The 14,134-nt window shown below is 41.9% G+C and overlaps 1 protein-coding gene across 1 annotated transcript; it reads left to right on the top strand.

Annotated features, from left to right (window-relative positions):
* Positions 1–13,790, top strand: UBXN4 (UBX domain protein 4). The gene is made up of 13 exons (XM_048953443.1): positions 1–154; positions 4,348–4,450; positions 5,271–5,299; positions 6,129–6,247; positions 6,810–6,969; positions 7,642–7,744; positions 9,250–9,304; positions 9,461–9,625; positions 10,360–10,487; positions 11,410–11,512; positions 11,857–11,988; positions 12,267–12,475; positions 13,164–13,790. The coding sequence occupies exons 1-13, from the start codon at positions 73–75 to the stop codon at positions 13,300–13,302; spliced, it is 1,527 nt and encodes a 508-aa protein (XP_048809400.1). The 5' UTR covers positions 1–72; the 3' UTR covers positions 13,303–13,790.
* The last annotated feature ends 344 nt before the right edge of the window (positions 13,791–14,134 follow it).

The raw sequence follows: 14,134 nt of genomic DNA, 5'->3' as shown, positions 1-14,134 counted from the left end.
TCGGCGCAGCAGAACGGAGGTAGCGGCGCATGCGCACGGCGGCTGTCGCGGCTCCGGAGCCCGGCGGTCACCATGATGTGGTTCGGGGGCTCCATCCCGGCCGCCATCGCCGCCGCCAAGCAGCGGAGTTCGGTCTTCGTCGTGTTTGTGTCAGGTACGGCCGGCCGGAGCGGGGCGGCGGCGCCGAGCGCCGGGTCTCGGCCTCCCCTGCGCTGACACGACGCCCGCGGCGGCCGGGCCCTGCCCTGCCCTGCCCTGCGGGCCGCGAGCGGCGGGCGGGGCTGGTCCGGTCCGGTGCCGTCGGCACGGGGCCGCCGAACCGAACCGAAGCGCGGGACGAGCCCGGCCCGGCGTGTCCGCGGCCCCGCGCGCTCCTCTCCTCGGCCGCTCCTCCGCCAGCTGCGCTGTGCCCCGTGGCGGGCGCTCATCCGTGCTGTGTCAGCGCGGGCCGTGGCGGCGCGCCGTGCCTCCGGGCCGGGCAGCGCGGGGCGCCGCTGATCGCGTGGAGCGCCGCGCTCGATCCGCGAGCTTTCCCTTTCGGGCTCTCCGTGCCGTTAGTCGCGTAACCGACACGTTGGAGGAAGTGAACTCGCGCTGTCTCGGTGCAGAGGAGAGAGGAGGAGCCGCTGCAGTGCGGCTGTCCCGTGCTGCTCGCCGTGCTGCGGAGCGCCGTCAGCCCGACTGGGGACGCGGGCTGCGAGCTTCCGGGCGGCGTCTGAAAGCCCTGATAACGTGATGGCATCTGTGCCGAACGGCTTTTAACTCGCCGTTATTAGTTGTGTTCGTTTCTCTGCCTTTTCCTTAAGCATTCTTCAGCGTGTTTGCTTTCAGAACTGACGTTACCGACGGGTTGTATGTAACTACGTGCAAAGCCAGGTGGTAAGCAGGAGGAAGGCAGCTGCTCTGCGATGCTCCACATCTCCTGGGTTAGACGTGTTCTGTTTGATTTCTCGAATGTCTCACATTCTTAAAGATTTTTAGTCGCGTTCAGAACCCGTGACTCAGGCTGGGGATAAGTGTGTGACTGCAGGGATGTAGCCTTGCTTTGATACTGTAACACTTGCGTGGTGGTGATGTTGAATCTTCCTGCTGCAGACTGGCCCATAGGACAAGCGTTCCTAATTCAGCTGCCTGAGCAGGAAGAGGTGCTTTCAGAAGTGTTCCTTGGAGGTGCTTTGTACACTTTGCTCAGTGATCTATGGGGGACAAAACATCAATTAAATGGAAAAATGATAAATAGTAAATACAAATCAACTGTGATTGTAGTACAAGCACTGTGAAGGATAGCTAGCTACTAGATTCAGTCTTGACGAAAATAATTGAAGTCTGCTTGGTTCATTGCTATTTGTTTGGTTCCTACTACCATCTGCCTGTCCGTCTCTTCCAGTTTGCTGCTTCTCTGGACAAGCACCTGGAATGAAGAACTGGATTATTCCCTCTGACTCTATTTCCTACAGGCAAGCTGTAATGTGGCTGCTTAGCTGAACAATGAGGCAGTGTTTGCAGCTGAAGTTGCGTGTTGTTCAACCAGCTTTTTTTTTTCCAGCATTTCTGTTCATGGACTTCGTAGTGTAGTTTTAAACCTTCCTAGCATAGTTCTAGTTGGGATCTTACATGCACTGGCCTATCTCATGGATGTCTCTGCTATCTTCTTGGTAGAGTTCTGTAGATGGCTTTCCATCCTGCATGGTGAGAAGACTCCTTTAATGTTTTTGAGATATTTAATCTTAAGTTAATAGTTTGTTTCCACATGAAACTTCCTTGGATGACTCCTCTGTTCTGGTTGGGGTGGGTAAGATTATTTCTTTCCAGACATTAGGCGTGTTCTAATACTGAAAATACCAGGCTGTGTTTTAAGAGGTGCCTTTTCAGGAGTGCAAAAGGAGGGGGCTGTGGGGTAGAGAAAAAAGCACTTCCAGCTAAAGTGTTTGTGTTTCTGTTTAGAAACATTTGTAGGAACAGCCCTTTGATTATAACTTTTATTTTTAGGATTTTTTGTTCTTTAACAAAAGAGCGATTTGCAGTCAGCTGGTTATTTGTTAGTGCTTTCCTGCTAAGCTGTATCCAAACCCTTTTCAAGTTAAACACCTGAAGTAACGTGAGGCGGAGGTGAGCAGACCCATATTCCAGCTTGCTGTCGTTTCCAGAATGGCAATCCTTGCCCTCACTGAGGAGTTAGGAAATGCAGGTTGATGAGCAGCAGCCAGCCAGCTCCTTCTGTAAGGGAGACATTTGTCCCTGATGGCTGCGTGCTGAACAAGCTTTGAAATTTTGATTTGTCGGTTTTATTTTAGGACTGAGGAACAGGGGAATTAAGTCCTTTGGCAACCTGGGGTGGTTTTGAATAGATTCCTCTTACAGGAACTCAGTCATTGCAGATGAAGTCTTTTCAGTGATCTGAACCACGTGGGAGGTGATGGATACCTGTCCCTGTGTGGAGCTCTCACTTGACCTGACCACAGTGAAGAGATTGGCACGTGTGACTGAGAGTTGTGTGCAGCTCGTAGATTGCTGCTAAGTGAAGTCAAGTTATGTGTGGGAAATCTGAGGGTCTTGGGAACAAGAGATCCAAGGCAGTTTGTAATAACTCGGTGTTTTGCTGAGATCTGAATTCTGCCAGTGATGTTGATTGCAGCCTCTCAGCTTTCTCCATGCCTTTCACATTTTGTTTTCAGGATACAGTTACTGGGATAAATGAACATGAGCTCCCAAGTGGGAGAGGGTTATTAACAAAAAGATACCCAAGTAGCTATTCTGTAGGTAGTTCCTATGCTAAAGTGCTTCATGAGGTACAGTTTCACAGAAGGTGATTTATCAGCATTTTCCTTCCTGGATCGCAGCTCTTAGAGACTGCACGGTGAATAACCTGACCTGTTTTTGTCCTTCAGCATTCTTTTGCCAACTGCAGCAGTTGTTTGTCTGGAAAAGTTACCATTAGGCAAGTCTTGAGGTATTTTTAGTAGCCTAATCGGATGAGCACATGTGAAAGTGTGTGCAGCACAGCGGCTCCATCCGAGCATGTTGGGGGGGAGAGGCTGCACCACTGGGCAGAACAGCTGCGGCCACCCACTGCACTTGGTTCCCTAAAAATATCCTGCATGTGAACTCAGGGTGTATAGGCTGACAGGAACAGAGATTAACGCTTCTAGGGAAAAATCAATACGTACAGATGGAAAACACTTCTCCAAAAGCAGCGTGTTTTGTATTGGTTTCCTTCTGAGCAGCACTGCAACCTGTCCCGACCTTAAGGGAGCAAGGCTTTGCAGGTGCGCTCCTGGTCATTCGTGAGTAAAAGATACTGTGTGAAACAGTGACTGGCATGAAACAGTTTGTTGTTGAATAAGGGGCTTCTGTACTAGAAAGCCAGTATGTGACTCTTCATCGAGAGTGCAGTCAGTTCCAAGCTGCTAGGAAATAATTGAAATTAAAGATAAACAAATACTTGTAGGCCAGTGCACTTGTGGAAAACTGATTAACGTTCACCTGAGCTTATTGATTAACCCAAATTTCCACTGAACTGGTGCTTCAGAATACAAAAGTGATTAAAATAACAGTTGTGAATTTGTGGCCCTTCTTCAGTTTCCTTTACTGACATAGCTGCTCTTCTGTTCCTGGGTGCTCCTGACTCCTTTTCGTCCATTCCCACTGTTACTGTTCATGTCAAGAATTGGAACACAAAAGTGATAAATCTGTGAACAAGGCTTTTTTCAAATTATCAAATTCTGAAGCCTTGTGTATTGAATTTATAAGAGATGAAAAGTGTAGTTTTACCTGCGTTAGCAGCTGCTGTACTTAGTACTACTATGTACTTAAATTTATTAGGAAGGACAAGCAGTGGATAGCAGATCAAACCCAAAGGCAGGGAGAAGCAGTGGTTCATTCCAACTGCTGTGGGATCTCCTTGCAGATTACAAGAGCGTAGCAAACAGGACACGAAAGCATAAACATGCTCCCTGTAACGCGAAAATGCGGCCCATGGGCAGTTGTGCAATGAGATGATGCAATCAAGCCAATCCCCAGGCTGCCGTCAGTTCCTGCTCCTTTATCCCTGTTCCATCTGTGTGGTCCAGTCCCGTCTGCTCCCTGGACTAACTTGCCATGCAGCTGAATGAGTGTGCAAGCTATGTGCTTGCTGTCTTGGAAAGATTTTTGGTATATTTGCCTTTTTTTGGCATGTTAGCGAGATGAATCAGCTGGAGTGAATTACCTCCAGATTATAGGAAAGAAGAGAAGATTAACTGATTTGAAAATAATTGAGAGAGTCTCTTTCATCAACAATTTCAAGCAGCTGAAGCAGAGCTGAAGTCAGAAGCAGATTGTTCAGCTTCATGCATGTTGTGTTTGCAGGTGAGGATGAACAGTCTGCTGAGATGGCTGCAAGGTGGGAGGACGCTCAGGTGACCGAAGCTGCCTCCGATGGCTTTGTTGCTATTAAAATCGACACCAAAAGGTTTGATTCAACTCTTAATTCTGTCTCTTGCACGATCTTTCACTGACGATGATGGAAGTGTGAGGCATGGGAAGTCCTCTCCCTGCTCTGGAGGTATTCTGAACGCAGTGTTTGAGAACATAAGTGAGATCAGTACTGCTGAAGCCGCTGGAATCTGAGAAAACTGAAAATTTGCAAATGTACTGCAGTGTTGTGCTGAATATTTTTTGCATGTTTCCTACTGGTTTCAGCATTAGTAAAAGAATGCTTGAGGATGTTCTCTTTCAAGAGAAGAAAATGCAAAAAAGGCCAAGTAAAAATAACGTGGAATCAAAATGCAAGTACACTCGAGGCAATCCTTTGTTCAGTAGGATAGGTCTGTAAGGCCCCAGAGAAATTCTCTCCTTTGTAACACAGAGCACAGAAGCGTTGAGGCTTCTGGATAAATTACTCAGTTTTGTTAGAATAAGAACTTCAGTTCCAGTGAGCAGAGTGTGTTGACGTTTCCAGAAGTTGCATTGTTTTAAAAGGCTCTGCAGACATTTAGAAGACATGCTGCATTGTTTGCACTCAGTGGGTTAGATGTCTCTTTCCTCAATTGCTTCTTAGCACTGCTTCCATAAATAATCTACTGCAGTCAACTGTGATCAGCAGGGATTGATAACACTTATGCAAAATTATAATGAGAAGATGCAATGTGAGTTTGCTTGTAGTGTTCTCTCAAGTATTTAAATAGTTCCGTGTGTGGTGGTAGAACAGTTATTTTTATGATGAAAGGCTTAATCTAAAGTTGTTGCAAAGTGATTGCTCTTCCTCAACATGGATTTTTTCTTTTTCCCAGTGAAGCCTGCCTGCAGTTTTCTCAAATTTGTATCCTTTGAAAACAGTTTAGCTGTGTTGTGATTACAGGTAATTTCTCTCTACAAGTTAAGGCTGCTCTTAAATATAAACAATATTATTAAAAAATCTATCTTACTGCACAGAAATAAATAATAAGCTGTTATTAAATTGTATCATTACATATTCAGCTTACCGTTAGTTCTTAAAGAAAGTGAGCAAGTTTGTTTAATGTTAGTGCTGTGCAGTTCTCTCAATAGAAAGTTACCCAAAGCTTTATGTAACAGAATAACTAATAACTAAAATGCTAATCAGCATTAAGAAACAAACAACAACAAGAACAAAAAACCTCTAAACTGTTATCTGAAGCTCAGAATTAGAGAGGAGGAGGGACAAATAGTTGAGTTGGGTTTGCCAGAAGTACAGGCATGAGGTTAGGTAAGCTTCCCCTGCCTTAAGTAGGTTGTTGCTTATAGCTCAGGAATTCTGTCTGATGCTGCAAAAGAATTTGGTCCTTGGATTTTCACAGTGCTGTAAAGCATTCTTACCTACGTAAGAAGTCATCTTGCACAAACATGAAGTCTTCCAAATCAAAGAGGAATTGGTAGTTGGGTATGTCTGTCTGAGAAAAAAACTTTGGCTCAAACAATTTCAAGGAGAAGGTGAAATACTTATCAGTTGTATGGGATGTTTTCCAGCATATTTGGTAGCTTTGTTTTTCTTCCTCCCCTGATATATTCAACTAGTTACCAGGTGGAGATAGAATACTGAGTGGAGATATTCAGCACCAAAGATTTCTTTTCCTTATAACGTTACTTTATGAATTTGTTGTCAGGCATTGCCCTTAACTGCTGCTGTGCAGATCCTGTAGTGTGCGTTCCATCCAGTTTTTTTATAGGGGACAATGGAATCCCTTTGGAAGTAATTGCTGGCAGCGTTTCTGCTGAGGAGCTTGTTACCAGAATCCATAAAGTGAAACAGGTAATGCTTGTGACAAGTGGATCTTTCAGACTGGGGCAGGTGTGCTCGCATGCTTAAGACAGGCCTTTAACGTAGTCCTTGGAGAAATATGAATTATTGTGTTTATCTCCTTCCATCAACAAAATCAGCAAGTTTAAGTTCAATACATAATGTTGAATGGGTGTGAAAGTCCTGTGCAGAAATGCTGTGCTGTCTTTTGTTTCACAGATTGTTTAATCACTTGTGTAACCCCCACAGAAAGGAGGCATGTCAAGAAGCCTAAACTTGAATGATACACCAACTACTCTTTCAGTAATTTGTATGTGATTTTGTAATACTGTTTTATGATGTGGGTTTATAAAAAAATATTATATATAATATAAGCACGGTTTTATCACTGGGAATGTGAGTGTAAGATTATAATTAAGAAAAAAGTTATATATGTGGTTGTGTCAGATTCAACAGCATGGGATAATTTTAGTTCTATGTTTTAAATAGGACCAAGTCTCCAAAACCAGTTCAGTAGCCTTGATGTTTGAACCTGAGGAAAACATACTCTCACTTGTTCCCCCCAATTTCTTAGATGCACGCAGAAAAAGGGCAATCTCTGGAAAATCCATGTCAGTCCTCTGCTCCGTGCCCCTCGTCTCCATCCGATGGTGCTCCAGAAAACATTCAGTGTGCAGCAGCAGGTCCTTGTGGCTCTCCTGAGCCTCTTGTGTCTGAAACAAGACCTTCTGACGGTAATAGCCAATATGTTAACACAAATGCTAGCTGATGTGCTTTTAAATAATTTTCTCTGTCTTAATTGCTATGTAATATTACATAAAAGATTGTATATTGAGTGGAGTTGTTGAAAAACTTGAACATAGCAGATGCTTCTTGCAGAACTTGTCATTCTGTGCTGTTCTAATGTGAGAAATACATGGTTTGTAATACAAAAAAAAGCAGAGTTAAAGATTCAGCTGAAAAGGCTCCTCTGGATTAGTAACCTGAAATCAAGCAGGGGGAAATAAAAAGTTTGAATAGCAGGACCTCCTTTCTTTTTTTTCCAGGATAAGTTTAGGTTGGATATCAGGAAAAGCTTCTGTACTGAAAGGGTTGTTAAGCACTGGGATCGGCTCCCCAGGGAGGTGGTTGAGTCACCATCCCTGGATGTGTTTAAAATCCCTTTGGATGTGGTGCTCAGGGACATGACTTAGTGCAGGGCTGTTGGGGCAGTGTGGTTAGGTCGTGGTTGGACTCCGTGATCTTTAAGGTCTTTTCCAACCTGAGCAATTCTGTGATTGACTCTGTGATTCTTCTGGAGATATCCTAGTTCCTGCCAGTTATGGCTAATAGTAAACGGTTGATATTTTTGTATGAAGAAATATAAATTTTCTCTCATGCGTTATTTTCTTGTAAATCGCTTGCAGATGGAGCAAATTCAAGTCAGGCAAGCCAGGAAGCAACTCAGTCTTCAGATGAGCAAGTGAGCAATGCTCAGCCTGTGAATGATCTTGCTCTTAAAGTAGAAAGGTAACTCTTCTTTGTAGACTATCTAATGTATTCAGCACTGGAACAGGCTGCCCAGGGAGGTGGTGGAGTCTCCTTCTCTGGAGATGTTCAAGACCTGCCTGGATGCCTACCTGTGCTACCTGGTGTAGGGAACCTGCTTTGGCAGGGGGGTTGGACTCGATGATCTCTGGAGGTCCCTTCCAACCCCTACAATTCTGTGATTCTGTGATTCTATTCTGTTTGTTTCTCAGGATGTAGTTCTGTTTTGTTTTTTTTTTATCAGACAGGCTGAATTACAGTATTTTGGTGCTGATTCTGTTGTCATCTGGCAGACGTTTCATGTGGGCTTATTTTTGTTTGGATGTCTGAGATTAATACTAGGAGGAACACAAAAATCAGCTTTTTAATTAATTTTTCCCATACCCTGAGATAAAGAGGTCATCTGGAAAATCAAGAAGATTGTCATTACTTTGATATGATGTCATTATTTTGGTCTCTTTCAGACCGTATGCTTTCTGCAAAGATTTTGAAGGAGTTAAAATACTGTACTGCAAGCATTGAAACTAGTTTAGTAATGCTACAATAGGTTTCCTACAGAGATGTCCTCTCATTTTCTTGTCTGTTTGGTGACTGCAGTCCAGGCGTATTGCAAAAGGCAGAGGAATTCTATTTTGTGACTATTCTGCTCTTCATTTGATCAATGAACTGTAGCAAGACCCAGTAAGCAATGGTAGTTCCATGACTAAAAAGTATGGTACTAAAAAGACAAAGTCACTATGTTAATGTAGATATAAAATTCATTTTTAAAATACAAGTGAATCTTAAATTGCACCATAAAGTACAACTTATTTTCTATCAGGAAAAAAAAGGAGGCAAAGCCATGTGGTACATAGCACTTCTCTTTTAAAAAGTATAACAGCAGCTACTGTACAAAAAGTTCCTCCTGTCTGACCATGTGTGGCATTTGGTCATGCCTGCCCTCTTCCCAGACTTAAAAATACATTGCAAATTTTGTGCATTGGTCCTTATTCTATGGCACCTGTCTGGATCAGTGGGACAAACACATGTGTGTCTATATCAGTACTTGCTATATATTGTTTGTTTTCCATTTTAGGAAGTGATGTGCAGAAGAAACCAGATGGCTTAAATAGTTGAGAACAGGTTGAGATTAGTGTTTCTATTACCATAGTTTACAAATAGTACTGCTTATTGTATGTCTTACAAGATGTCAAACAACAAGAATATCTATGGTTCTTTATTTAGTGAACAGAAAAGAACAGAATATGTTAAAACTACCATTAAAAGCTGCAGGCTAGGTGCTGAATCACTACCTTGTGTTGTGATGGATGGTACAGCCACACGTGAGTGAATCATTACTCTTACATTAGCTGTTAGCAGTGTGTTACAGTTCCTCTTCTCTTTCATGTGCTTTATGCTTCTGTGCTGGGAAATGCTTCGTTAAAAGTAAAAATGTTAATAGTAGATAATGCCATTTTAAGACTTTTTTCCTTTGATTTTAAATTTAGAATCACAAAAAAGCTTGAAGAAAGACGAGAGGAGAAAAGGAAAGAAGAAGAACAGGTAAAGCGAAAATGTGGAACTGCTTGCAGTATTTATTTAGACACCCACATTTGAATAAATGCTTAATTGCTTTTTAAACGAATATACTTCAGTCTTGTACCACTTACCCAAGGCAATTTTATGGTCTCATTTTTATTGTCTCTCTTGTTTATTCAGAAGGAAATTAAGAAAGAAATAGAAAGGAGAAAAACTGGTAAAGAAATGTTGGAGTACAAAAGACGTCAGGAAGAAGAACTGACAAAACGAATGTTAGAGGAAAGGAACAGAGAGAAAGCAGAAGAGAAGGCAGCTAGAGAGCGTATCAGGCAACAGATTGCATTGGTAATTTCTTCATTTGGAATGACAGCTTGCTGCTTCTTTCTTGCAAGGGCTGATAGTACAAACAGGATACATTTTCTCATTTGGTAAAATGTTGAAAAATCTTCAGTTTTTCTGTTTGGAACCTCTGTGGCTTTGCATGGTGACAACTTATGCATTTTAGTAGCATTTGCTGTGAAGCTTCTACTTTTATATGCATAACAATGATGACTGTGAGAATTAATACATTCGCTTTTTTTTCTATGTAGCTTGAGCCCAGTGATAAATTATAATTAAACATTAAAAAATTGTAATTCAAACTGAGATCTGAAAGGGAAGCCCAGGAAATACTTCATTGTTTGAAAATGGAGGTTTGTTTTTTTTTTTAAGTTTGTATATATAGGTGTTTATGTATATGAACAGTTCACAGCTGAAATTCCTCTTTGATTCCAAATTTTGCCTAGAACATGTAGAACTACAGCAATGTGACTTGTCATAGATTTTTCCCTTTCTCTTCACTGGGAAGTTACACAATCATGGAAGGCTATCTGATGAAGTAACTCAGTGAAAAGTGTATTTTATCTTTCCTAGGGACAAGAGACAGTCCTGTTTGACAGTGAATACAGCTTTGCAGCACCGTTGCCTTTCCTCTGTGCCACTTACTTAGAGCGGTTGGGTTCTCAGTACAGACTGAGTTTTTTGAGTATTAAGTTAAGGTGCATAGTGAAAATGAAGGTTTATGTTTGGCCTTTCCTAAGGATCGTGCTGAGAGAGCAGCTCGCTTTGCGAAATCAAAGGAAGAAGCAGAAGCTGCAAAAGCTGCAGCTCTTCAGGCTAAACAGGCTGAAATGGAAGCCAGAAGAGAAGCATCTCAAAAGGAGCGAAGGTGAGTAGTTTTAGAGAAAGCAGAAATGTGTCCTCATGGGAAGAAAGGTTAAAAAAATCTTTGCGTAAGCATTAAGAAATTTCATAGTATGTCCTAACCTGTTAATTGATGCTATGCTGGTGTGTTTGAATACTGACATAAAAATTAGCTTTCTTTTGTGATATTAACTCATGGCTATTTCCATTAATGTTATGTTCTCAGATAACTTGCATCCTTTAGACATTCCTGACAATGATACATTTGCTTTCTGATCTTTGATTTGAATACCAGGTATGATGGGGCTAGGTAGGGAACTAGATGAGGTGGCTGTGTCAGAACTACGGTGGAGAATGTGCTGCTGACCCAGCTGTTTCTCTGGGTGCACAGCTGGCTTGGATTCAGCAAGGCTTGTTTATGCACATCAGCATTAGAGTCAGACGTGGCGTCTGTCTTGCCTGATGCTACTGTTTCAGAAAATATCCTAGCTTATGGAGGCCTTAAATAGTTACGGAACCACTGTGAATCAAAACCCCAGAAGAAAGGGCACAGTGCAGGAGTAACCTGTTAGATAGCTGAATATAGCATTACCTGCCAAGCTAGAGTGAATACCTGTGCCCTCATAGTATAACTCCCAAAAAATCCAATAGAAGTAATGCAGGCTACACAAAATGCGTGTGGTTTATATTTCCTTCTGATATTCATTGTTATGTGTGATTAATACAAGCATCTTGTTTGAATACTGATGAGTCTGGTGAAACGCAGAGATGCATGGTGGTATATAAAGAAGATGGTTATCAACTGCGAATCCAAATCCATAAGCTATCTGAACTGCCATAAATAAGATGGCTGCCCCTCCCTTCCACACCTGAATACTGCCAAGCTAAAGCCCCACGAGTGTTTGTGATTGTTAATAAACCAACTGACCATGGTGAATGTCCTGCAGTGCAATAGCCAGGATTCAGTTCCGCCTTCCAGATGGATCTTCCTTTACTAACCAGTTCCCATCTGAAGCACGGCTGGAAGAAGCGAGGCAGTTTGCTGCACAGGTAAATCACTGTTTCATTTTCTCAGCTACGTGCTAATTACAGATTAATGTAGCAGCAACTAGTTGAACATGGCAGAATCGTTGTTAGCTGCTTTCCTTTTTGTTAATTTGAAGTGAGTTTTGGTTAGCAGCATTCTCCAGAACCACCAACAGCCTTTATACAGCTGCAGCATGGAACTTGTCAGAGACATTAAAAGTTCTGCTATTATTCATATGAAGATGATTGTAATTCTGATAAGAACTCTTTGGCAGTAAGGCAGTGTGTGCTCAGCTGGCAGCTCCGCAGTAGAAAGTGAAAAGTGAGCAGTTAGTTTTAACTAAAATGTTTTCTTTGTGTTTTCACAGACGGTTGGTAATGCTTATGGCAATTTTTCTCTGGCGACAATGTTTCCCAGAAGGGAATTTACCAAAGAAGATTATGGAAAGAAATTACTGGAGTTAGAGTTAGCACCCAGTGCTTCTGTAGTGCTGCTGCCGGTAGGTGTTGCTTTGGGGTTGGCAGGTGCTTCTGGTCAGCCATTATAAAACTTGTTTGAATTCTGTTCTTTACTGTCTCTAAGGCATATTGCAAAATTAGTATAATTTCTGTTTGGACTAATTAGGAACGGGATTGACATAGATATTTGTTTATTGTGGAACCAAATGTGGTCTTTTCTAGTGTCTGTTGAGCTGCTTCTAAATTACGTGTGAAATACTCTGCCTAAATGGGTACAGCTTTAATACCTGACAAGTTTGCTTTTGGTGTTCCCATCCAGGCAGGAAGACCTGCTACTTCTGTTGTTCAGGCTTCAGGCGGTGACCTGTGGAAGTTCTTGGGCACGATACTTTATCCCCTCCTCGCAGTGTGGAGATTTATTAGCAACTTTCTGTTTACGAGTCCACCCCCCTCAGAATCTACTGTGAGAACAGTCCATCAGCAAGAGCATTCGAATGCCTCAAACTCTAACAACGTTGAGCAAAGCAGGTAATCAAAGCTGCTTATGGGAGCTGTCTCTAAGCACTTGCTAGAATTGTCTCAGTCTTATATTATTGAACTGAACCATATCTGTTCTTTTATACTTGTTGCTCTGTCCTTGCAGTTTTGGGCAACCACCCTTCTGTGTGGCTGAAGGATAAAGTGGGGGCAGGCAAACTGCATCCCAGCCCTGATTAAGCTATCCTGGTTGTACTTGTGTGACTAAGCAAGCCCTTTACTGCTTGCTTCAGTTTCCAACTACAGTGTAGGAAAAAAAAAAAAAAGCAAGAAAAAAAACATAGTTTTGCAGCCAGTAATGAACACAGAATTTAGCTGTAACTATGAATATGGGTTTCACTTGAACTGATACTGTTTGGAAGATAAAAATTTTCAAAATGTAAATTTTGAAGATGTAAAGTTCTCTTATGGTGTAGTTACATAAGGAACACGAGCAACTGAAGTCGATCAGAGAGTTGAGGTTTTGTGTTGGAAGAAAAATCTCTTATACCAGAGCTATTTCACATGAAGTAGGCATGTATCACCTCAGTGCCAGGAGAACCAAAGTTCTGTTTGACTACTAAATGCCATATTTGTAGCTGGGTACCATTCCCCAGGGAAAGAAAGGGCTGAGGAAACCTATTTTTGGGGATAAGAGAAGGAAGGATGCTCTACTTACACACTGCCTTTTGTACCCTAGGCAAACTGTCAGGAAAAGAGTAACAGAAAAACGAGGGGAAGACTTCAAAAAAGAAGGCAAAATATATAGACTGAGGACTCAAGATGATGGAGAAGATGAAAATAATACTTGGAATGGAAATTCTACACAACAAATGTAGTTTTGAGTAATTGCAGTAACGAGTCAGGCTCTTTTTTTTTTCCTTATTTGATTTAAGTCATCTAAAGCTTCTGGAGAAGTGGGGCTTCTTTCTCACCAACTGAATTACTTAATTCTTATTCCTACAGTGGAGTATGGAATAAAGTTGCCTATTATTTCAGAACAATCAAGTGGGTGTAGCTGTGGCTTAAGAAGTCAAGAGTTGAAAAGATTGAAAATCTCCATCAGCTTTCATAATCATTTCCCTACTGCCATTAGTAAGGCACTTTTTAATCTTTAAATATTCTGCTACATAAATTTAAGCACCAGGTATTAATATAAAGGCCATAGTAGGGAATGACTGATTTAAAATGAGGGTGTCAGAAGCACTATAAGTAGCAAATCAGGTAACTAATTTATGTTTAACTTTTTTCTTGCTTCTGCAACTGCAAGCAAAACCTTGTAGTTTTTAATTCCCCAAGCACTCAATAAACTATTTTCCAGAAAACATAGCTGTCTTTTCTTGTAACATTCCTCTGAGGTACATAGTCACAAAGAAGCAAGCAGCTAGACTTACAGGCTGATATTTAAAATACAAGTCACAGTTGTTTCAGTTTACATGACCTTACTTGGGAGTTCCTGTTGAAATATGGTAAAAGTAGTATGAAAGTTTTTAGTGTCTGAAAAGGTGGTGTGGGAGAAAACCCATTTCTTTGTCACATGAAGTGGAAATGCTGAGAAGAGAGACTGCAATACAAGAGTGCAGAAACTTTTATTTTGAAGGTGAGGACATGGCTTTCACCTATGAAGAATGCTGACTTGTCTTCCTCCCCAGGTATTGTGCATTTATATTT

The sequence above is a fragment of the Lagopus muta genome, chromosome 8 (genome assembly GCF_023343835.1).
Source record: "Lagopus muta isolate bLagMut1 chromosome 8, bLagMut1 primary, whole genome shotgun sequence".
Taxonomy (NCBI): domain Eukaryota; kingdom Metazoa; phylum Chordata; class Aves; order Galliformes; family Phasianidae; genus Lagopus; species Lagopus muta.
This window is presented reverse-complemented; position numbering and strand designations above follow the sequence as displayed.